General features: G+C 41.7%; 1 protein-coding gene across 1 annotated transcript; it reads left to right on the forward strand.

The window, feature by feature from the left end:
* The first annotated feature begins 18,202 nt into the window (after window positions 1–18,202).
* LOC103591779 (activated RNA polymerase II transcriptional coactivator p15-like) lies at window positions 18,203–18,599 on the forward strand. The gene is given in 3 exon segments (XM_008574293.1): window positions 18,203–18,455; window positions 18,458–18,484; window positions 18,487–18,599. Coding segments are annotated over 3 exon segments (393 nt in total).
* The last annotated feature ends 6,912 nt before the right edge of the window (window positions 18,600–25,511 follow it).

A 25,511-nucleotide genomic window follows, 5' to 3' on the forward strand; every position in this document is an offset into this window, starting at 1 on the left:
AAATATATACAAATAAATGTTAAAAACTATAACAATTATTATACTTAAAAAAAAGTTTTTGTTTAAATTTATCAGATAACTTTGAAGAGATATTGTATTGGTTTGCTAGGGCTGCCATAAAAAGTTCCACAAACTAAGTGGCTTAAAACAATAGAAATTCTGTCCAGGGTTCAGATCCCCACACCAGCCAGTCACCAAAACAAAACAAAACAAAAAAACCAGCAGAAATTGTATTCTGTCACAGTTCTAGAGTCCAGAAGTCTGAAATGAAGGTGTCAGCAGGACTGTGCTGCCTTTGAAGTCTCTAGGAAGGCTCCTTCCTGCCTCTTCCAACCCCTGGTGGATGTGGCAGTCCTTGGAGTTCTTGGCTTGTAGGTGCATCTGCAGTCACATGGTCACCTCCTCCGTGTGTCTTCACATCCTCTTCTCTCTGTGTATATCCGTGTTCACAAGGTGTCCTCTTTCTTCTAAGGACACATTGGATTAGGGGCCCACCCTACTCCAGTATGACCACACCTTAACTCATCTGCAATGACTCTTTATCCAAATGAAGTCACATTCTGAGATATAAGGCTTAGGGCTTTAACATATCTTTTTGGAGAACACAATTCAACCCATAACAAATATTGATCATAATAATAACTAATATTTAATTCTTAACTCTGTGCTGGCACTGCTCTAAACTCTTTACATCTTAGCTCATGGAACGTCCACACTCACCCTCTGAAGTCAGAACCAATATTTCAGATGTAGAAACTGAGGCATGGAGAAGTGAAGTGACTTGCTAAAGGTCACACAGCCAGGGAGTAACCGAGCCCAGACTTGAACCTGAGTTCTACAAAATTCAAGAGAAACAGAAAGGTATGCTTGATGAAAGTCCCCTCCCTCTCTGACCGTTTGCCACTTGTCCTACTCTACGCACTCTGGAAAGATTTGGTAGTTAATGTTTTGAGAAAGCATCCAAGTGGTCAGCGTGAGGTCATCAGAACGCTACTGGACTTGCTTTTACCCCCTTTACTGCTCCATGGTGGGGTTGTTTTGAATGACATCTTCAGGAGGGGCAAGAGCAGGAGTCTGTCCAGTAGCCATTCCTCACTACACACCCCCCTAGCCTCCTGCCTCATAGAACACGGTTTTGTCTGGCCAGCAGGTGTCTGCACTTTGGGGAAAGCCAGGCCTAGGACCTGGCACCTTTATGATATTATAATACCTTATAATATGTTATCAGTATAATGCAAAGTTTAAAGCCACTCACATAAAAATTAAATGACATTCAGGTCATTTTCAGAAAAGGCTCCTGGACCAAAAAAAATATTTTTTTAATGTATTCTCTCTTCCAGTGCTTTGTAGGTGTTTTTATTTTTTGAACTTCTGGTTTATTTGGAATTAACTTGTTTTCAGCTATGTAATAAGAAAGGGATCCAGTTATCCCAACCTGATGTACTTTCAATTCTTTCCCCATTGACTGGAGCAACAGTCCTTCATATACCAGCTGCTCCATATACTCGGCTCCTTCTAGATTTTCCTCTCTTGTGAAATTGCTCAATCTGCCCATTCTTTTCTGTAGGACCAACTATACCTGATACTCCAGCTTTATAGTTCATTATAATATTCAAGAAACCTAGTCTCCCCTTATTATTCTTCATTTCCAGAAGTTTCCTGGCAATTCTTATGCTTGATAAACTTAATCACCATTTTCTCAAATTCCCCCAAATTTCCTGTTGGTATTTTAATTGGGATTGCATGGATTTCTGGTTGAATTTTAGGGAACTCTGACATCTTTCCAAAGCTGATTCTTCTTAAGAACAGAGATTGTCTTGACACTAATTCAAGTTTCCTTTTATATTATAATAGTAGAATTTTAAAGTTTTTTACATTTATGTCCTCCACATTTCTTGGTAAGTTTGCTGCTGAATATTTTATCATATGGGTGTGACCGTAAGTGGGATCTTTTCTTCTGTTATAAGTAAAGTTATGTATATATAGCCAGCTCCAAAGATTGATTCAGGAGGTTTCGGTTGAGACCCTGAGAAATATGCATTGTTAATCTATGATCAAGGGCCGGCCCGGTGGCGCACTGCTACAGTGCGCCGCTTGGGAGCACGGCGGCGCTCCCGCCGAGGGTTCGAATCCCACATACAGACCGGTTCCCGCTCACTGGCTGAGCGAGGTATGGGAGCAACACCGAGGGTTGCGATCCCGTTGCCGGTCCCGGTCCGGTATGGGCGTGACACTGAGGGTTGCGATCCGTTGCCGGACACGAAAAAAGACAAAAAGGAAAAAAAAAAATCTATGATCCAGCTAATCATAGTCTGAGGACCATTTTAATCAAATGACTACTATCTGTCAGGGGCTGTGATATAATGGTGACCGAGAAGGCAAAGTTCCTGTTCTCATGCAATTCCTACTTCAGTAAAAAACACTGTTTAAAAAGGTAAAGGGCCGGCCCGGTGGCGCACTGGATAGTGCGCTGCTTGGGAAGCGCGGCGGCGCTCCCGCCCGAGGGTTCGGATCCCACATACAGACCGGTTCCCGCTCACTGGCTGAGCGAGGCGCGGGAGCGACGCCGAGGGTTGCGATCCCGTTGCCGGTCCCCGGTCCGGTACGGGGGCAACACTGAGGGTTGCGATCCGTTGCCGGACATGGAAAAAAAGACAAAAGACAAAAAAAAAAAAAGAAAGGTAAAAATTAAAGTTATATGAAAAAGGGAAAGCCACCTATGTTAGGATACAAGTTAAGCTGCTAAGAGACCCCAAAATACAGTGGTTCTGATAAATTAGAAATCTATTACTCTCTCCTTTAACAGTGCAGAGGTGGCGGTGGTCCAGGAAGGTAGGAGATTTGGCTCCACAGGGCCACTCAGGGATCCAGGCTCCTGCTGTCTTGCTGCTTCACAGTCCCCCAGGGCCAGAGATGGCTCACCCACACCATGTCCATGCTCCAGCTCAAAGGGAGTGGGAAAGAGAGGTGGACAACCAGCTTCCTTTTCAACCACCTGGACCAGAAGTGTCCCTATGACTTCCACCTGTACCTAACAGGTCAGAACATAACTACAAGGTCATACCTAACTTCAATGGAAGCATGGAAACATCTCCTCTAGCTGGGGGCCCATGTGCCTTTCTGTTTAGGGACTCAAAAACTAAAAGGAAATGGGAAATATGCTAATTGGGGAACAATGAAAAATCTTCCCCACAATATCTCACCTTAAGCTTCACCTTCATCAACAACTGGGACCCTGTGGACATGAATTTCAGACTGAAAATTCTTACAATGGGCAGCAGTTGTGGGTTCTTCCTGTTGCCTCTTTTTACGTTCTTTAAAATTCTAAGAAATAAAGAACTGAAGTTAGAGTTTTGCTCAACATAGAACTGACAAGAGGAACCGAGTTCTTATGTTAAGTGGAACAAAACACTGTTCCCACAAAACAGCCTCTCAGACACTGAACGGAGCAAATGGTTTTCTCCTTCAAGAAGCAACCTTTCACGTCAAGACAGAACCTTCACAAACTGGGATGAAAGGAGATCCAAAGAATGTGTGGCCTGTGTTCATCCATGATAAAGCTGGAAAGAAGGGTCTTTAGAGATTATCCACTCATACTCCCTCATGTTACCAATGGAGTACTGAGGCCCTGAGAGACCAGTCACAGCCAAGGTTTGTTTCTCAGTTCATTTTGCATAAAAACAAACTCTGCACAATTTCTATGGAAACTTTACATTAGAAAGCCTCAAAGAAAATCTCTGTAAGGCTACACAAGAAACTGGTAATAGAGATTGCCTCTGGGGAGGGCAGTCAGAGCAGAGCAAGACTTACTTTTTGCCAAAACCTCTTTTATACAGTGATGCTTTAAAACATCCGTGAATTCCTTGACACTTCTCCATAAAAAAATGAAGTCTATTGTGCATCAAATGACACAATCAACAATAAAAAGGCAATCTACAGAATGGGAGAAAATATTCACAATCATATACCTGGTAAGGGGTTAGTATTCAGAATATATAAAGGACCCCTACAATTCAACAACAAAACAATCAAATGGTGCAATTAAAAAATGTGCATTGGGCTGTCTCGTGGCTCACTCGGGAGAGTGTGGTGCTGATAACACCAAGGCCACGGGTTCGGATCCCATATAGGGATGGCTTCTTCGCTCAATGGGTGAGTGTGGTGCTGACAACACCAAGTCAAGGGTAAAGATCCCCTTACCAGTAATCTTTAAAAAAATTTTTTTCAAAAGACACAAAGAGGCATTTCTCCAGAGAAGATATACAAGTGGCCAACGAGCAAATAAAAAGACGCTCAACATCATTCATCATCAGAAAAATGCAAATCGAAACCACAGTGAGATATCACCTCACACCCATATGGATGGCTACTATCATAAAAAAAAACAAAAACAGAAAATAAGAAGTGTGGACGAGGATGTGGAGAGATTGGACCCTTGTGTTTTGCTGGTGGGAATGTAAAATGGGGAAGCCACTGTGGAAAACAGCATGGAGGGCCTTCAAAAAATTAAAAAGAGAACTACCTTATGATCCAGCAATCCTACTTTCTTTAAATATCCAAAAGAATTTAAAGCAGGGTCTCAAAGAGTTATTTGCACACCCATGTTCATAGCAGTACTATTCGTAATAGCCAAAAGGGGCAACAATCCAAACATCCGTCCACTGATGAGTGGATAAACAAAATGTGGTATATCCATACAATAGAATATTATTGAGCTTTAAGAAGGAGGGAAATCTTGTTGCATGCTATTACTCTCTCCTTTAACAGTGCATATGGATGTTTTCAACAGTGCTATGGATGAACCTTGAGGACATTATGCCAAGCAAAGTAACAAATAAATTTGAAAACACAAATAATGTATAGTTTATATGAGGTATCTAGACTAGTCAAATTCATATAAATGGAAAGTAGAATGGAGGTTACAGGGGCTTGGGGAAGGGTATAGAAATGGGGAGTTGTGTAATGGGTACAGAGTTTCAGTTTTACAAAATGAAAAAGTTTTGAAGATCTGTTTGACAATGTGAATATACTCAACACTACTGAGACATTTAAAAATGGTTAAGATGTTAAATTTTATGTTATGTGTTTTTTACCACAGTTTTTAAAAAGGTGAAGCCTAATTCTCTTCCCCTTCCATGGGGCCTGTCAGAGCTGGCTCACCAACACCCCATCCACATTCCAGCCCAAGGGAAGTGGAAAAGAGCATGGAGGACAACCAGATTTCTTTCTAACAAGGTGACCTTGAAGTTGTACCTTATAGCTGTACTCTTTGTAATGTATAGAATGTGGTGGAAGTTGCACCCTGGGGCCTCTGAGGTGAGGTCCTAAAAGGTGACACAACTTCTGCCTGGTTCTCATGGGATGCTTGCCTTGGAACCTGGCCGCCATTCTGGGAGGAAGCCCAGACCACATGAAGATGCTGTGTGGAGTGCTCTGACTGACGGCCCCACTGAGGCCCAGCCCAAACCACCTTGTACTTCCAGATGTGTGAGTGAGGAAGCTTTCTTGAGGCCCCAGCCATGGCTGACCCCAAGTGCATGAGAGACCCAAGCAAAAGCCAACTTGCTGAGCCCAGTCACCCTCAAAACCATGTGAGATAATCATAGTAGATTGTTGTTTCACATGACTAAGTTTGGAATGCTTTACCAAGTAGCAATACATAGCCAAAATAATACTGCTGAATTTTATTTTATTTTATTTATTTATTTATTTTTAAAGATGACCGGTAAGGGGATCTTAACCCTTGACTTGGTGTTGTCAGCACCACACTCTCCCAAGTGAGCCACAGGTTGTCCCCTACTGCTGAATTTTAAAATCACGTATATGTATTTAGTATGCTCTTAATTTCAGAAAGATAAGTAAAGATTTACTGATGTTTTTAAAATCTACAGATTTGCACAAAATATTTCAAAACTTCTAGATATAATTATTTGTTTGTGTATCCTAATGAACTACTTTCAGAATTTTTTCCTGATTGTGGAATATAGCAAACATTCACAAGAAGACAAAGAATAGTATAATGAATGTCATATACCTACCACCAACTTTAGTAAACCTTAATATAGGTCATATTTGCCCCGGCTTGTTTTTTAGATTGATGTAAAATAACATAAAACTAACCATTTTTTTCTTTTGATTTTTTAAAAGTAGACTTTTTTTTTTTTTTTTTTGTCTTTTGTCTTTTTCCGTGTCCGGGAACAGATCGCAACCCTCAGTGTTGCCCCCGCACCGGACCAGGGACCGGCAATGGGACCGCAACCCTCGGTGTTGCTCCCGCGCCTCGCTCAGCCAGTGAGCGGGAACCGGTCTGTATGTGGGATCCGAACCCTTGGGCGGGAGCGCCGCCGCACTTCCCAAGCGGCGCACTTATCCAGTGCGCCACCGGGCCGGCCCCAAAAGTAGACATTTTAAATGGAATAATTCATTAGCATTTAGTATGTTCACCGTGTTGTGCAACCACCACCTCTGTCTAGTTCCAAACATTTTTATCACCCCAAAATAAAATCCCATACCAGTTAAACAGTCATTCTCCGTTCCTCCCTCCCCCAGCTCCTGGCAAACACCAATCTACTTTCTGTCTCTATGGACTTACCTATTCTGACATTTCATGTGAATGGAATTATACATTATGGGGCCTTTTGTATTTCTGCTTCCTTTCAAGAAATAAAGTATTATTGACACACTTGAAGACTCATATATGCCCGTTCCCAATACCATCCCTATTGCTGTATCTCCAGAAAAAATTTTTAAAATTTTGAAATGAGGAAGTTTGCTTTGGAAAGATAACAAGACTCAAAATTGCAATGGAAACATCTCCACACAGATATGTACAATCAATTGCTTCAATAAATAAAAAAGGAAAAGAAAAAAGAAAGAAAATGTAAAACCTCTCGTAAGTGAGAACATCTCAGTCTTAATTGCTTGAGCCACTGTTGTTGGGCTTTCTGTTACACACGGCCCATGCATTCTAACCGATGGAAAGCACCGACTAAAAATATATATATATATATATATATCCACAATAGAAAAAAAATTACTATTATTTATTCCACAGATATTTATTGAGCAGCTACTCTTGTCAAGTCCTACTCTAGGTACCAAGGAAGTAGCAGTGAAGACAGACAGGGCACCTGCTCATGAAGAACACGGGAGGACAGAAACCAGGTGCTGGGTGAAGAAATAAACAGGTGGTAGGGTCAGGCGTGACCAGATGGCCACTTTAGGTTGGGAGCCCAGGGAAGGCCTCTCTGACAGTTACACTAACCCAGGAATGACAGAAGGAGCCTGCCACTCAAACACAGGAAAAGCACCGCAGGCAGAGGGAACAGCACGTGCCAACGTCGTGAGAGGTTTGAACTAACTTGATGTGTTAAAGGAACAGCACAAAGGCCCAGAGCTTGGAGCAGGGGGGCAAGAGGAGGGGGTGGAAGGGATGTGTCCTCAGGGAGGGCGGCAGTATTTCCTGTGGCCACCACGCCAAGAGCAAAGAGAAGTGACCCCCTCCCTTGCTGTGGATGACACTGGGAATTGGCAACACATTTCTGGAGTACAGTTTGGTAATAGGATCGAAACCTTTAAAATGTGTATACCCTTTGAACCAGCGTTCCACCTATAGAATACTCGAGCCATGATGAAATGAAGACGGTACTTTGAGAACAGGGGAACGATTAGGCTGTGACGGTGCAGGGGAGGGAATGGGGGGTTTTCTTGTTGCTGCTGTAACAAATTATCACAAACTCAGTAAGTTAAAACAACGTATTATCCTACATTTCTGAAGGTCAGAAGTCCAAAGTGGGTCCTACAAGGCTAAATTCAAGGTGTCAGTGGGGCTGTGTTCCTGCTGGAGGCTCTACGGGAGAATCCACTTCTTTGCCTCTTCCAGCTTCCAGAGGCGCCTGCATTTCTTGGCTCCTCGCTCCTTCCTGCACCTTCAAAGCCATCACCCCAGACGCTGCGTGTCTTCACATTGCCTTCTCCTCCGGTGCTGACTCTTAGGTCCCTCTTATAAGGACCCCTGGGGTTACATCAGCCCACCAGACAACCCAGGATAATCTCCCCATCTCAAGATCTTTAACTTAATCCCATGTACAAAGTACCCTTTGCCACATAAAGTAACAAACTCACAGGTTCCAGGGAATTAGGGTGTGGACATCTTTGAGGGAGTCCACCACAGGGGGCTTCTTTGATGGGGTAAAATCTGAGTCAAAACCCAGTGATTGAGAAGTCACTCATGAAAGTGGAGCATGCTGGGTAGGGGGAGCAGCACATGCAAAGGGCCTGTGGCAGGAGCTGGTCTGGCAACTTGGAATGTGGACTGCAAGAGGGAGGGTGGTGCCAGAGGCAAGCAGAGAGGTGGGCAGGCCCAGGGCAGCTAAGCCTGGTAGGCCGTGCTGAGCTATTATTCTTCTGTCTGCTCAGACTGGGACAAGCGTGATGAGCGAGCAAAATTGGTGTCATGGAGAAGAAGAAAGTGACTGTGTGGGAGAAACAACAGATCGGACAGCCTCAGAGTCTCTCTTAGGAAATGACTTTGATATAAGACCTGAGTAGTGGGGGTGAGGGGGAGGGTTGGGAGGACCTGATTTTAGGGACTTGTAGGTTTTGGCAGGAATTTATATCTTCTTTGTGTGCATTGGGAAAAAGCCATTGGAGAGATTTAAGCAGGGAAGGGGCAAGAATCAGGTGGTCATTTTGAAGGAATCCCTGTCTGCTTTGCAGAGAGTGGAGGGACTTCAAATATGAGCTGAAAGCATTTCAGTTGAGAAGTTTTGTTCATCAAAATCAAAAAGTAAGAAGAAGAAAACAGTTTGGCAGTTCCTCAACAAGTTAAACATAGAGTTACCATATGGTCCAGCAATTCTACTCCTAGGTATATATCCAAGAGAATTGAAAGCAGACTCTGAAATACCTGTGTGAGCATGTTCATAGCAGCACTATTCACAACAGCAAAAAGCAAAAATACACATCACAGAGAATCCACCATTTTAACCTTTTAGTAAACTATTTGGGAAACAAATGTCCACCAACGAATGAATGGATAAACAAAATGTGATCTATCTATACAGTGGAATATGATTCAGCCATAAAAAGAAATGACATTCTGACACAGGCTACAACATGGGTGAAGCTTGAAAATATCATGCTGATTGAAAGAAGCCAGACACAAAAGGACAGTCATTGCATGATTCCATTCATGTGAAAAGTCTACAAGAGACAAATCTAGAAAAGAGACAGAAAGCCAATTGGTGGTTGCTGGGGGCTGGGGAGAGGGAAGAATGGGGAGTGACTGCTCATGAGTACAAGGTTTGCTTTGGGGGTGGTGAGAATGTTCTGGAACTAGATAGAGGTGGTGGTTGCACAACATTGTGAACACACTAAATGCCGCCGAATTGTTCACTTTAAAATGGTGAGTTGTATGTTACGTGTATTGTACCACAATTTTTAAAAAAGGAAGGGGGAAATAAGGGAATGAAGGGAGGGAAGGGGGGACACAAGAGGAAGGGAAGGAGGGTGGTGCCACCCCTGAGAGGTATCCTGGCTCCCTTCCTTTCACCGTGCTCAGTGACTTGCTAGGAGCGAATCGTCACTTCATGCCTCCTTGTGGCTGCTGAGGTTTTTGCAGCAGCCTTGGAGAGCATGGGGTGCCGAGGCACGCTGTGTATAGCCAACAGGCTTTTGATTCATGGACTCTCAGCCTGGGTTTTAGAACATTTCACCAGGGCTCTTTTCAGCCCCATAACCCACTGTGGCACCCTTGAGCCTGGGCACAGAAACCTTCTGTACCCAAGCGTGGTCAGTGCATGGTTCCTCTTCTAGGCAACATTTTAAAATCTTCTCACATGGGACACGCTACAACTGTTTTCTGTTTAGAAAAACACTTTTCCATGTCTTGCCACCATGCATGTAATCTTTTTTAACCATTTTACCCATTTTCAAGTGCACAATTTGTGGCATTAAGTACATTCACTTTGTTGTAAAACCGTCACCACTGTCCCTCCACAGAACTCTATCATCTTCCCAAACTGAAACTGTCCCTATTAAACACTAATTCTCCATTCCCCCTCCCCCCAACCCCAGAACCCACCGTCCTACCTTCTGTCCTATTTAGCTATTCTAGGGACCTCATATAAGCTGAATCATACAGTATCTGTCCTTTCGTGACTGGCTTCTTTCACATAGAATAACGACTTCAAGGCCCATCCGTGTTATAGCCTCTGTCAGACTTTCCTCCCTTTTTAAAGCCAAATACTATTCCCTTATGTGGATATACCATATTTTGCTTAGCAGTTCATCCAGTGTTGGACATCTGGGTGTTTCTATCTTTGGTTACTGGAAAAGTGCTGCTGTGAACATGGGTGTGCCGTAATGACTTTTAAATGTTATGCAGTTCAGCTAAGTCAACAATGTTGCATCTCTGCTGCTGCATAAATCTTGGAATCGAAGAGCAAATCAGTCCATCAAAGGGTGGCAGTAAGAACAACCCGTTATTTGCTCAGTTAAATGAACCAGCTGGCTGTACAATTACTTTATACCTAAATTATCTATGAAAAACATCATAAATTTTTTAAAAAGTAACAGCCAGTTACTCTGACAATTTGTCATAGCTTTTGGCATTCCTGATCCAATTCTGTCTTTCTCTCTGAAGCCACCATAGCTAATAATTAGCAATGCACAGTTCAACACAAATGACAGATGAGGCAAGCAATATAAACATTAGACGCCTTCCTGTGGGGCAAAGTCCCCAGCTGAAATAGGAAGAGCTTTAAGAAATGTTTTTTCACATTGGAAGTGACTTTGTCAAGTGGAATTATTAATGCAGTCCTTATGGTGTTAGGAGACTCTTAAAATAATTTTTAAAGTAAAACTATCATGAGATGCCATTATTCATCGAGCAGATGAGCAAAAATCAAAGTTTGAATAGCTCCTGTGTTGGCTATGGTGTGGGGAAACCATAGGCATTGTTGACAGCTGCTGGCAGAAGTATAAATTTGTATAACCTCTTTGGAGGGGAATTTGACAAAGCTTATCTAAATTTATTTATCTGTTTTTTGGCAGCTGGCCAATATGAGGATTGGAACCCTTGACCCTGGTGTTGTCAGCACCACACTCTACCAACACAGTTAACCGGCCAGCCCAAAATCCGCCTAAATTTAAAATGCATTTTCGAGGCTGGCCAATTAGATCAGTTAGTTAGAGCATGGTGCTGACAACACCAAGGTCTGGGGTTCAATTCCTGTACTAGCCAGCCCCCAAAAATAAATAAAATAAAATGCATATTTGACCCAGCACAAGTATACTTTGAAAAGTTTATCTTTTTGATACACATACACACATGGGCAAAGATCTGTGTATAAGAACAGTCCTTGCTGCACCAATTATAGTAGCAAAATATTGAAAAGAACCTAAATATCCAGCAGCAAGGGATTGCTTAAGTAAAGTATGGTCCCTCTATACCAGCACTGTCCAATAGTACTTTCTGCAAGGATGGAAATGATCTATATCTACACTATCCAAGATGGTAGACCCAGTTACATGTTTCTATTGAGCACGTGAAATGTGGCTAGTACAACTGAGGAACTAACTATTTAATTTTAATTAATTTAATTTAAGAGACACTGCTTTGGGAACGATCCCCCATGTTCTCCTTATGTGCAAATAAAAAAGCATTTTCCTCCTAAAAAATTTTTTAAAATAAATTTAAATAGCCATGTGTGATTAGTGGCTCCCATGCTAGTGCAGATGTACGTTAATAGAATATTTTGCAGCTGGGAACAAAATAAAACAGATCTATGTGGACTGAAAAAAAATTATTCTTACACTATATTCTTAAGTGAAAAAGCAAGGTAGGGAGAGTGTGTACCATGTACATCCATTTACGCAGGAGATAAGTAAACTAGTAACAGTGGGTACTGTGGTTTGAATGTGTTCCCCAAAGTTCGTGGGCTAGAAGCTTAATCTCCAATGCAACAGTGTTGAGAGGTGGGGCCTAATAAGAAGTGAGTAGGTTGAGAGGTGATTAGGGTTAATGTTGTTATCTCAGGAGTGGGTCAGCTATCTGGAGAAGGTGTTTGTTATAAAAATGAGTTTGGCCCCCTCTTGCTCTCACGCTCACTTGCCCTTCCACCTTCCACCATGGGATGACACAGCACGAAGGCCCTCACCAGATGCCGGCGTCACGCTCTTTGACTTTCCAGCATCTAGAACTGTGAGCCAAATAAACTTCTTTTCTTTATAAATTACACAGTGTGGTATTCTGTTATAGCAGCATAAAATGAACTAAGACAGTAAGGAAGGGAACTGAGGACAAACAGGGATAAGAAAAAACTTTCTTTTTACCCTGTTCCATTCTTAATTTTTTCATATGCACGTACATTACTTTCTAAAAATAGTTGTTTTCATTCTAACGGAAGATGCTTTTAATTCAGTTCAGGAAGGCAGTGATAGGCTTTAGAAATATCACGTGCTTAACGAACATTTTGAACTTGTTTCCTACCCTCACCCCCAGCCAAAATTACTTTCTCTTGCTTGTCTCTAGACGTTTGGGTCTACCCAGAACTCCCCTATGCAGCTTGACAATGAACAAACAATGAAAAAGCAACGTGAAATGCTACTCAGAGGCCTGCATCTTACATGGTAATGACCCACGACCAGGAGGCAAATTAGACAGCCGTGTTATAAAGACAGGGCTTCAGCTTGCTGGGGCCAGCTGTAGCCCCTAAAGCATCTCAGGGGACCGTAAAGCTGAGGTGACATGTTCTTTCCAGTCTCTGCTTCCTTCAGTCCTCATTCAGCTGCAGCAACATGCTACAGAAGAGAGTAGCAGATTACTGTTGCAAATTCAACATCTGCCTGACAATCCTGGCCAGGTTCGGGAAGGCACCTAACATTTTTGGTGCAAATATTAACTCAGGTACCCTATAACAAGCAAGAGCTAGGAAACATGGAAATCAAGATGGAAACACCAGGTCACTGAGGACACAGTTTTCCAGAAAAAGACCAAATGTGCCCTTTCCATCATAGGAAGAAGCCCACTTCTGGGCAATGTCCTATGAATAATTTAAATAAATTCCCTGCTGTGATCTCAGAGATTGAACTCCAGGAAAGCAAACTTATGGCCCATCTACACCAACTCTGTCAACAGAACTTTCTGTGGTGATGGGAATATTCTGTATCTACACAGTCCACTATGGTAGCCCCAGCTCCATGTTTCTAATGAGCACTTATAAATGTGGCTAGTGTCACTGGGGAACAAATTGTATTTAATTTTAATTAATTTAAATGTAAATAGCCACATGTGATTAGCTTCTTAAAGTTGAGCTACGAAGCTACCTTGTGGCAACTTGGCCTTGTCTTTCATTTTTCACATCAACAAATTATTCCTGAGAATTCCCTGAGGCAGATCATTCTGCTCCTCCTGACTGTGGCATTTGGCAAACTATTCCTGGGTCCCTTGGCTTGATACGATGGCTCAACCTCCCAGCCCAGCAAGAAGACAGAAGGCTACTACCAGAGCCTGATTCAGACACTCAGAGGCCCTAGGGGCTAAAAGCTGCAGCCGAAGTAGTAAAGCAAACAGAAAGCCTCAGCCTTCATGGTGCTTAAATGGAGGTCTGAGTGCGTAGTGGTTAAGAGGACGGAGCCAGAGCCAGGCTGCCTGAGTGATCAGCCAGTGTGAACTTGGGCGAGTCATTTTACCTCTCTGTGCCTAAGTTGCCACATCGATAAAACCTGAAAGATGACCATGCCCTTGTCATAGAATTGTTATAAAGTAAGAAGCTTAGGACAGTGCCTGGTGCATTATGAGTACATGTACATGTTTTTTATTATTGTTTTAATGGACATGGGGAACTAACAGTCCACGTATACACATCCACACCTAGTGAGTAAATTCAGGAGAGTGATGAGCGCTGTGAAGGACATAAAAATGAATCATGGGGTGAGAAAGCTACTGGTTGGGGGCAAGGTGATAAGTTTAGAATGGTGGCCAGGGACAGGAGGTTTGAGATGAGACCTGAACAAGGAGAGGGATCCTACTGTGGGCAGATCTAGGGGAAGGTCATTCCAGGCACAGGGAACTGAGTAGGAAAAGCCTCTGAGGCAGGGAAAAGCTTGTCATGTTAATGGGCCAGAAGGAAAAACAGTGTGACTAAGGGACAATGAGTGGGGACAGAATGGCTGGAGGTGAGCCTGGTCATCCAAGGCCAAGAGCTGAGACTGTGCTCAAAGTGGAACGGGTGGCCTTTGGACAGTTTTAAAAACAAGAAGGGCTTTTTGTTTTTAGTGGATAACTGGAACAGGCAAACAAGCCAGTGGGAAGACATGCAGGCTGGGGGTGAAGGTACCAGCACAGTGCTACTTGCTGGGGTCCCTGGGCTCACCTCCTCACTTATGCTTTCAGACCCCATGTGCTTTCTTCTCCCCATCGTTGTATCTGCCCAAAGAGAGAGCTGGAGGTGAGGAACGAGTGATGAGGCTGAAGCTATCATCTTTCTAGAAATCTGCCCACTCCCAGACTGCTGAGAGAATGGATTGTCCCAGGCCCAAGTGGAAGCCGAGGCCAGTTAGGAGGTTAAGATACAAGAACATGGCAGCTTGGACAAGGGTGTTGGCAGTGGGGACAGGGCTGAAAGACCCTCAATGCGTTTGGGGCTTCGCTGATGATTAGGACTGAAGGAATGAGAGGGAGAGAGAGACAAAGGTTTTCGCTTGAACATGAAGACAGGTGCAGACATTAACTGAGATGGGAAGACGAAGGAAGGGCCAGATGGAAGAGGACTCCAAATCGAGAGACAGTAAATGCTTTCTATTATACATTCTATTTTTCAAAATGACACCCACCCATGAGGAAACAACGAGACAAATCAAGACTGTGGGACATTTCTTAAGTCAGCTGGCCTGGATTCTTCAAAAAGTCAATGACTAACTGTAATAGGAATTATAAAAAAATTTCTTTAAAAACTGTATGTCCTAGGAAGTGAAAATGGCAGAGGATTGTTCTAGATTAAGGAAAGAAAAGCCTGGCTGGTTAGCTCAGTTGGTTAGAGTATGGTCTTATCACACAAAGGTCAAGCGTTCAGATCCCTGAACCAGCCAGCAACCAAAAAAAAAAGAGATGGAATAACAAATGCAAACAGAAATCTATATTGGATCCTAGTTCAAAAAAACAAAGGAGCTATAACAGACATTCTTGGGATGATTAGGAAAATTTGAATGTAGACGACATAATAGACAAAATTATGGAACTTATTTTGTTAGATGTGATAACAGTGTCGTGGTTGCTCTTCTCAGGAGGGGCAAGCTGAAGTACAGTCTTTAGGGGTAAAAAATATGATGTTTGTAATTTACTTTCCAGTGACTTAGATAGATGAATGGATGGATGGATAGATAGAGCAGTTACAGCAAAATGTTAATTATCAAATCTAGGAGGAGGAGTCATTATGTTGTGGTATTATTCTTTCAACCTCTCGTATGCTTGAAAATCAGCTATATCCAGAATCCCCTTGGGCATTATTAAAAATGCAGATCCTGGCCCTACCCCGAACACTTTAAGAACCACTGGTCTAAAGACATGTACATTGAGCTTTACCCAGATGACAGATCAAAAATAAGAGTGTCCTTAATTTCATTACTACTGCTTTTAGCTACCTAACCTCCTATCTACAATCCTCTTCATCCTTTGCTAATAGAATTCTGATTTTTTTTAAACATATCCAGCTTCAAATTGGGTCATGGTTGGTCTAAATCCATGGTTTTTCGAGGAGGGAAAATTTTGCCTCCCAACTGACTTTGGAAATGTCTGGAAACATTTTTGGTTGTCACAACTAAGGGCTACAGCGTCTAGAGGGTAGAGGCAAGGGATGCTGTTAAACACCCTACAATGCACAGGACAACCCACACCACAAAGAATTAGGTAGGCCAAAATGTCAATAGTGCTGAGTTTGAAAACCTTGGCCTAAACTAATCATGAAACCCTTAATCCCCACTTTGCAGGTTCTTTTGCAGTGAGGGAAGGTCACCTGACCTAGTTCTGACTATGAGACCTGAGGGTAAGTCAGGGAAAACTTTTATTTTCTTCGTAAAAGTCACAGATGAGGCTGTCCCACCTCTTCCCACTTCTTCCTGCTTTGAATACTGATGTGATCTCTGGAGCTGTGGCAACAATCTTGCAACTATGAGGGAAAGAATAAGAGAATCACAAGAAAGCAGGCCCTGACATCAGACTCCCTTGCCACTTGCATCCAGAATTCTTGTTATATGAAAATATTAACACTCCTTTGTTTAAACCTCTATGATTTGACTTTTCTGTTTCCAGTAGCCAAAAGCACTCCTAATCCTCATACTACTACTCAGTTTAATTCTAGCTGGTGAACTAATGAGAAGGTTTTAACTATCTCAGCTCTGGTTTATAGGCTTCTCTTCTGCATTGTAAAAAGGTTAGATGCTTTCACAGAAGCCAGTCAAAGAGTCAGATGGCTTAAATAAGGAAACAAAAATGCCTATATTACTGACCCCTCTGCAAGACAGAAACCAACTTTTCTTGGTGCTGTGGGTGGAGTTTCACATAAATCTCTTATTACTATTATTTATTAGTGTGCATTTACTACTCATTTAAAAGCATTCTTAATTACTCATTGAAAGCCTTTGATCATAAAAACCTGCCATTTTACTCATTGTTCAGGTGTATGCAATGTATCTGTCTCAGGGCAGAAAACAATATTTGGCTTCTGTCTTCTAATTCTATGCCTAACACAGGAACGTGGTTTTATTTCAGTGTTCATCCTATGAGGGAAAGGAACATGATTTTTTTTTTCTTGGAACCCTGGACGTTGGTGTTTCAAGCACCACACTCGAACCCAACTGAGCTAACCAGCCAGCCTCAGAACATGGCTCTTAATCTAGCTTTCTTTTCAAGCAAATGAGAGGCCTAGTACAAATCATCTAAGGATTTCTAGAGCCCTATTGTTTGGGGAAGTCCTAACGAAGAGCCCATGAAAGATTATTTCTCATACTTAGTAAACAGGGGAAACAGCAAGAGCTAAAGTGTTCTGTCCAGTAATTATTTTTCATCCTTTTAGCCCAGAATTAACACACAGATGCCACAGACAATTTACTCCAAAAACTTTCAGACTTCTCCTTTGGCAATCAAACATTTGAAGAAAAAAAAGTCTAATCTGTTTTTGATTTTTTTTGGCAGCTGGCTGTTACAATCAAATATATATTTTTTTCAATTAAAAAAAAGCAAAAACAGGGCCATTTTAAGACCTTTGTAAGCCCTAGGCATTTTTACTTTAGATACCGCAGCCAAATAGTAAACATTTCATATTATATTATACTTTGAAATGTACCCACATTAAGTGCAATTCCCTATATCATAGTTGAGGTGGGTACCAGTTTATGTATTATCTTTTGTAGATATTAAAATATTTAGGGGCCCTAGCCTCACCCCATCCCCCCACTCCCACTGCAACCAGGCCAGCAATGGAGCCAGCTATGGGCCAGCCCCACCCCCAACAACATCTAATAATGTACCTATTATTAAAATAAGAAGAAAAGAAATCTTAGTACAAGAACAGTTTTAAAGTTTTTAATCACAATAATATTTCTTATGTTAATTACATGTTTAAATGATAACTTTTGGATATATAGGGTTAAATAAAATATATTAAGTTCAAAAAAATTTAAATTAAATTTGGTAATTTTCATGTATTGGATACAATTTTCTTTCTTTCTTTCTTTTTCTTTTTTTTTTTTTTACAATCTCAAGCATTGTGGTAGGACTTTGAAAAGTTTATAAATCCTAACAACTGGACCTACAGAATCTCATTGACAATATGATCCCGGAAAAAAAGAAAAATGACTTCTGATGATACCTCGTTCAAAGGGTGGTATGCATCAGAAACTGCATTCATTTTTACTTCATTTTTTTAAAACTACATAAAATATATAGGGCCGGCCTGTGGCTCACTCGGGAGAGTGCGGTGCTGTTAGCACCAGTGCCACAGGTTCGGATCCCATATAGGGATGGCCGGTTTGCTCACTGGCTGAGCGTGGTGCTGACAACACCAAGTCAAGGGTTAAGATCCCCTTACCGGTCATCTTTATAAAAAAAAAAAAAAAACTACATAAAATATATAAAGCAAAATAATGCATTACCCTCTGTCAGTCAAGGAAGCAGGAGTTTGTTTAACTGCAGAGCTGAGCAATGTCTAAATCAAAGGAACTTTTTTCTTCGAGCTCTTCTGGCAGCAATTCTGAGAGTGAAGTTTACAAACAATTAAAAAGGAAAAAGCAAGTTGCTCCAGAAAAACCTGTTAAGAAGCAAAAGCCTGGTGAAACTAGGAGAGTTCTGTTATCTTCCAAACAGAACAGTAGCAGCAGAAATGATAATATGTTTCAGATCGGGAAAATGAGATACATCAGAGACTTTAAAGGGAAAGTTATAATTGATATTAGAGAATCCAGATGGATCCAGAGGGTGAAATGAAACAGGAAGAAAATGTGTTTCCTTACATCTGGAGCAATGGAGCCAGGTGAAGGAACAGATTTCTGACACTGATGATGTAGTAAGAAAACTAAAATCCAAGCCATATAAAACCTGAACTGTTCTATTTGTTTTAATCTGTCTTTTTACATTAACTTTTATTTTCTAAATTTTGTTTTCCAACCCATTGTATATTTCAATTGCAGAACAATTTGTAAGATGAATACTTTTTTTTTTTTGCAATTTTTTGTCCCCCGGAGGCTGGCTCGTCAGCGGTTTCAAACCCTTGACCTTGGTGTTGTGATCACCACACTCTACCAAGTGAGCTAACCAACCAGTTCCCCTGCTTTCCTAATGTGCATTATTTAAAACGTTTTGAGTGAAGCTAATTGCCAACTTTATTAAGGAGGATTACTTTGTGCCCACCTAGTGTAAATGAAAATCAAGCAATAAAAAAAAAATGCATTAAGTACCAAACAAGATTTTTCAGCTGGCTGGTTAGCTCGGTTGGTTAGATAGAGCACAGCCTTGGTAACCCCCAGGTCAAGAGTTCAGATCCCTATACCAGCCAACTGCCAAAAAAAGAAAAAAAGATTTTTTAAAGTAGAAGCAATGGCTGCTGGGAGTTTATAATGTCTCTTTGAAAGAAAATGCTAAAAGACCAGATAATATGAAATGGACTTCACTGATTTTGTTTTTTTTTTTTTTAAAAAGATGACCGGTAAGGGGATCTTAACCCTTGACTTGGTGTTGTCAGCACCACGCTCAGCCAGTGAGTGAACCGGCCATCCCTATATAGGATCCGAACCCGGGGCCTTGGTGTTATCAGCACCGCACTCTCCCGAGTGAGCCACGGGCCGGCCCGGACTTCACTGGTTTTGAATAAGGCCAAATAATAATAATCAATCAAGAACTCAATGCAAGTATGGTATCCACCTCCAAGATAACTCCAGTGATCCCCACCTCCTACTATTCCTGTTCATAGTGTACTCTCCTCCCACTGTGAACAGGGCTGGCCTGTGCAACCAATAGGATACTGTGGAAATGTAGGCATCCCGGGCCGGCCCGTGGCTCACTCGGGAGAGTGCGGTGCTGATAACACCAAGGCCCCGGGTTCGGATCCTATATAGGGATGGCCGGTTCACTCACTGGCTGAGCGTGGTGCTGACAACACCAAGTCAAGGGTTAAGATCCCCTTACCGGTCATCTTTTTAAAAAAAAAAAAAAGAAAGAAAGAAATGTAGGCATCTGATCTCCAATGCTAGGTCATGAAAGACATGGCACCTTCCACCTTGTGCTTGCTTGAATGAATCACTCTGAGGGATGTTGGCCACCATGTTGTAAGGTCACTCAAGCAGCCCTATCAAGAGGTACTCATGGTAGCATCATCTTGTCAAACGTGGGTATAAGCCACCTTGGCAGCAGATCCTACAGCCCCAGTCAGACCTTCAAGTGAGACTGTAACTTCATTAGATATGCAGCCAGAACCACCTAACTAAGCCATGCTCCAATTCCTGACCCACAGATTCTGCGTGATTAAGATGCTAAGTTCAGGGATAATTTGTTCTGCAGCATTAGATATCTAATACAGCAGAGAGAGTAAGTGATCAATGAACACAGGGTATGTAGGAGGTATGGATGGTTACCTGCTCAGAGACCATACCACCTGTCCTCCTTCCTTATGGAACCTCCATTTAGTTTAAGAATTCTCCTCATGTCCACTTGGTTCAGGCATGGTGATCCCACCCCCACGAGAAGAACCCAGTTAGCCTTGGTCAGTCATTGTCCATCCATTTCCTTTGCTGGCAAATGGGTTAACAACAAGCATTTGCTCAATGCCTGGAAGTATGAAAATACTGTTATTTTCAAGCTTTTAATATTGTTTTAATTCATCATTTTGGGAAAGATGACTCATTCTCAGAAAAAACTTCAGTGAGTGTTTTGGCCCAATGAAAAAGCCAAAATTCTACTCTGGAATGAAGTTTGAAGAATGAGAAGGTAAAACTACAAACTAATGTAAATGCTGTCTTCACTGTGGGCAGGACTGCATCTCTAGAGGTGACAATGATGTTCCCTAGATGTGAGGTAAATCCTTTTTTTTCCTTACACTGGTCCCCCACAGAACAGGATGGGGTTTGGCTCTGGGTTTGGAGGGTATAGCTAAAAGTATTACTGCAGGGCCAAAGAAGGATGTCAGGTCTAGGCCAAGGAGAGAGAGGGCTTGCCAGGCCCTCCAGGGGAGGAGCGTGACCCTGCAGCAAAAATATCTGCAGCACACAATTGTGATTTCTCTTCCACACTGCAATCCCTTCTATTACCCCTATGTCTGGCTATACCAAGGGAAGAGCTGGGTCCCTGAGGCAGCACAGAGGAACCACGTGCAGGATGGCAAGAGGTCTCGGACAGAATCTCCTGAGGCAGTCATTCTTCAGAAGCCCCCAAAAATACCAGAGAGGAGAAACTGGTAATTGGACTTCCTAAAGGCAGGTATGCACAGTGCAGAACAGACTGTTGTCACATGGACTTTAAAGGAAATGCTGACCATAAACATTGGCCTTCAATTACACCAACCTGCCCTCTCCCACCTCCATTAAACTCAGTCACCCCCTTCCATATTCTATCCTAAAGGGCTTCACCCTTCACTTTCTGGAGTTTGGGGGTTTCTGTACATTTTGAGTTTCACTTGACAGGTTATAAATACATCCTGTTTTTCTCTGAGGAAGAGATAAATGCATCCTAATCTTTGTTTCCTGTGATAACTTGTGTTCTAACCACAGAGGAAAAAGAGCAATAAGAACTAAAAAACAAAAAAATAAATTCTATAATTTCAACAACAATAGAAAGAACAAGCATGTAACCCAATTCTGGCCAGTGAGGGCAAGTCTGCTGAGAGGACTTCTGGGAAAGATTGTCTTGCTTCTAATGAGTCACAGGAAAGAGATGTCAACTTTTCTCTCATTTGGCCTCATCGGGTCTGCTTGTGATGTCTGGAACTGCTCAGCCTTCTTGGTGAGACGAGAAAAAAAGTGACATACAGAGGAGGCCAGAGCCCTAGCTCTGAATGTGTATAGAAAGATAATATATTTCCCCAATTGGGTTGAGTGCTGTATTAATGGAAGCATTCCAATATAGCAGGGGGTCAATAAAGCTTTGATTAAATGGATAACTGCATTTGCCCAAAATAAGTAATGGTAGTGATGAAACTTTATTTTATAATATATTTGAAGCTCGATCTTCCTCAGTACAATTATGTGGTACTAATTCGATTGAAAACTATCTCACCCATTTGATGACAGCAATTCTTTATTATTTTGGTGTCTGGCTGGTACAGGGATGGACCCCGGAACTTGGTGTTATCAGCACCACACTCTGACTGACTGAGCTAACCGGCCAGCTTAATGACAATTCTTTAAACTGATGGTTCCCAACCCTGGCTGCACATTAGATTCACTAGGAGAGTCTTTAAGTATACTGATGCCTAGGCCCCACTCCAGACCAGGCATTTGGTATTTGTGGAAAGCCCTCCAGCCCAGTCTCCCTGCTTGCTGACTGCATTTCAGCCATACAGTTCTCCTCTCTGTTCCTCAAATATACCAGACTTTTCCAGCACTGGAGCTCCAGCGCTACTTTCCACTGCCACACCCTCAGGTCTCACTTAAATAGTCTCTTCCCAGAAAGCGTCTTCTGATCATCTGACAAGTAGGATTGCAAACCCCCCCCCATTCAACCTGATGATCTCATAGCTCCTGTGTCATGTGTCATTATTATTACCAAATAAAGAAATAGAGCTAGGCTATTTGAATAAACAGCTTCAGAATAAAATAGAAAAATTGATGAGATTTCAGGGAAGACAGGTCATTTCTACTTGGAACACTTAAGGCTTTGTGGAATCTTTGAATTAGGTCTTGACATTGGCTAGCATTTGATTTGTTGAGATGGGAGTGGTGGCATTTTAGAAAGAGGTGATAGCTTGAGTGTAGGAGGGAGGTAGAAAATGGCAGAGAGTATATGGAGAAGAAGAAAGTGGCCGGCAGATAAGGGAAGCGGCAGGTGAGGGGGGACGGGGAGGAGCTTTTTGACGGGTTAGACCTGATAAGATAAAACAGGAAATAGAGGGTCTCCATTGAACAATAGCTACAATAGGTGTTATAGAGTAATTCCAGCTTGAGTGGAACCAGATATGGCTGCAGGACTGAAAGAGCAGCTCATTCTAGGTAGAAAAAGAAAGTAAAAGGCATTTGGGGGGGGGGCGGGGGTCAGTGAATTAACTTCTACTGATGACGAAACAAGCCTCTGGAAGAAGAAAGATAAAAGCATAAATTGCTTGCTCAACCACAACCGCTTGGGAGCGCTGCAAGCTTCATGAAGAAACCAAAATCTGTCCCAGCAGCTCCCTCTTCTGGCAGAAATTAGTACTGCAGGCTAAGATGGTTGACCTCTTTAATTAAAAGGCATTTGCCAGTCTCTGAACAATATACCTGAATGGGGGTCATATTTACAATAACTTAGGATTTCGTTGTGCTTTCAGGTAAAACATAAAAGAAAAACTACTTAAATACAAGCCATGTGCTTCTGGTTTATTCAAACCTTACACAATCACACCTATGTAAATGAACCTTACGTAGTAATTTGAGTGTGAAAACAAATTTTGGTGTGCTTCAATAATCAGGTCTGACTGCTTCGTTCAGTTGGTTAGAGAACAGCCTTATAACACCAAGGTAACGGGTTCGGGTCCCTGTACCAACCGGCCACCAAAAAAGAAAAATAATAATAAAATGGTTAAAGTGCTTGGAACATATGAGATTACCACCTATTCAAAAAGTTACATTGAAAATAGAAAAATTATCATGGGACAATAACAAATAATCATGAATTAATTATAAAAATAAGTGCTGAGATGGATCTTTGCCCCCAAGAACTATTAAAATAGAAACTTGTATTTGTTATCCCTTTGAAATCTTTATGTAAAGCATGCTTTTAATATGATGTTATAAAAGCAGATTTTTCTCATTGTTCTCAAGTTCTCTTGAAATTTTGTTTTGTAGCTGGCTGGTACGGGGACCCAACGCTGGACCTCGGCGTTATTAGTACCACCCTCTAACCAACAGAGCTAATTGGCCAGTCCACATTCTATATTTTTTAAAAAATCAGAATTAAAAAACAAAATGAAGAGTATGATACCGTGATGCCTTTAACTTGGCAGTTCCAGATGAAGCAACCGTTTTTTTTTCCTTTTGGCAGCTGGCCTGTATGGGGATCCAACCCCTTGACCTTGGTGTTACCAGCACTCTGCTCTCCCAAATGAGCTAACAGCCAGCCCTCAATTTAAGTAACCTATCCTACAGAAATATTAATATACAAAAGATAAACATGAAGATGTACTTTGCAGCAGCACTGTAATAACAAAAATCTGTAAACAAATGTTGGTGAACAGGTTAAATAAATCATACGCTATCCATACAAGATTATGGAAAAGAATGAGGTAAACCTGGATATGCTGGCACTGAAAGATACCCATCATTAATTTGCCAAAAAAAAAAAAAAGCTGAGAAATGTTATGCTGAGAATTATCCAATTTGTATGTGTACACATACACACATGCATAATAAAGGCTGGCTGGTTGGTTCAATTGGTTAGAGCATGGTGTTCATAACACCAAGGTCTGGGGTTTCACCCTGTGCCAGCCAAAAAAAAAAAAAGTACATATGTACATAGTAAATATGGTGTATTTGTTACACAAGAGAAAAGTCCAAGAGTACCAAATTTAAAAGTAGTCATCCCTGGGAAATAAAATTGGGTGATTAAAACAGGTGAATTACTATCACCTTTGACTTTATAAGCCTGCACGCACACAACATACAAGCATACACTGTAATCAGAAATAGTAAGAGGCAAATATATTCCTAATTAAAGTTTTTCCTGGGAGTGAGTTTTGTATGAAAATTTTAGTTTCTATGTCACTCATTTCATTGTGCTTGTATTGCTCTACTTTTCAAAACCTTTCTAGTACCTAACACCTGTAACTAGCAATTCCTCTCAGTGAACTTAAGCACTTCAGTTCAAGGAGTGTTCTTCATTGACTTTTGAATTAAGTATCCCCACCCCTAGAACATTCACACGGTTAGCTGTCAGACTGATGTTCCCTCCAATGCCAAAATCCTTCTGGCTCTGTGCAATGCACATAGGTCTTAAGGAATACTGAGCTGTAAGGGATGACCCAACCTTATGTTACTAAGAACAGTATTGTTACCCACTATTCTTGATTTCTGGTTGTAGTTTTGAAGCCAGTTTTCAAAAAGCACTCAGCACTTTTTAAGGAACCTTTCAATACCTGTCATCCAGAGTGAACATCTTCAAGACACTATTTAAGGACTTTTTTACACCAAGGCCACTCAGATTTTAATGAGCACTAGTTACAGAAACTAGCATTCTAAATGGGAAGTAATTACAGGGCCTGGTGGTTTGTTCCTTGGGTTCTTCCAAAGTTGTTTCTTTACCTATGTGCTGACTTACACTGTTAAGACATGGAAATTATTACACACATTAGATGCATTAATGACATCAAGTGAAAACCCACCCACAATAAATTTGCACAGCGTTAGCTGATTTCTCAATCTGCATTAATTTCAGTTATTGATCTCTAAAGCTAGGATTGGTTTAAACCTGTTCACTCCAGTTACAATTGGGAGAAACAACACAAATTTCTACAGCAAAGGTTATGCATGGACCCCCCCTCCCCCCCAAACTGAAGGGGTGTGTTGCTCTGCGGAGAAATGGAAGTTTTTTAACATACCTCTGGATTTCTGGGATGCCTACCATCTGCTGCCAATTCTTTATATTAAACCAGCTTCCCTGCCATTTCCACCTTAGGTTCCAGTCACAATGTGTAATTCCTTACCAGTGCCATCTAACTGGACAAATGCCACTTCTATACACTTGTGCAAATTAAGGCCAGAGGTCAATTGCTTCACCCACTGATTAGGTTATACACGAACCCTTCCTTTGTGGTGACTACCACACAAAATTTGAG

Source organism: Galeopterus variegatus, unplaced genomic scaffold, assembly GCF_000696425.1.
Source record: "Galeopterus variegatus unplaced genomic scaffold, G_variegatus-3.0.2 Scaffold1028, whole genome shotgun sequence".
Taxonomy (NCBI): Eukaryota; Metazoa; Chordata; class Mammalia; order Dermoptera; family Cynocephalidae; genus Galeopterus; species Galeopterus variegatus.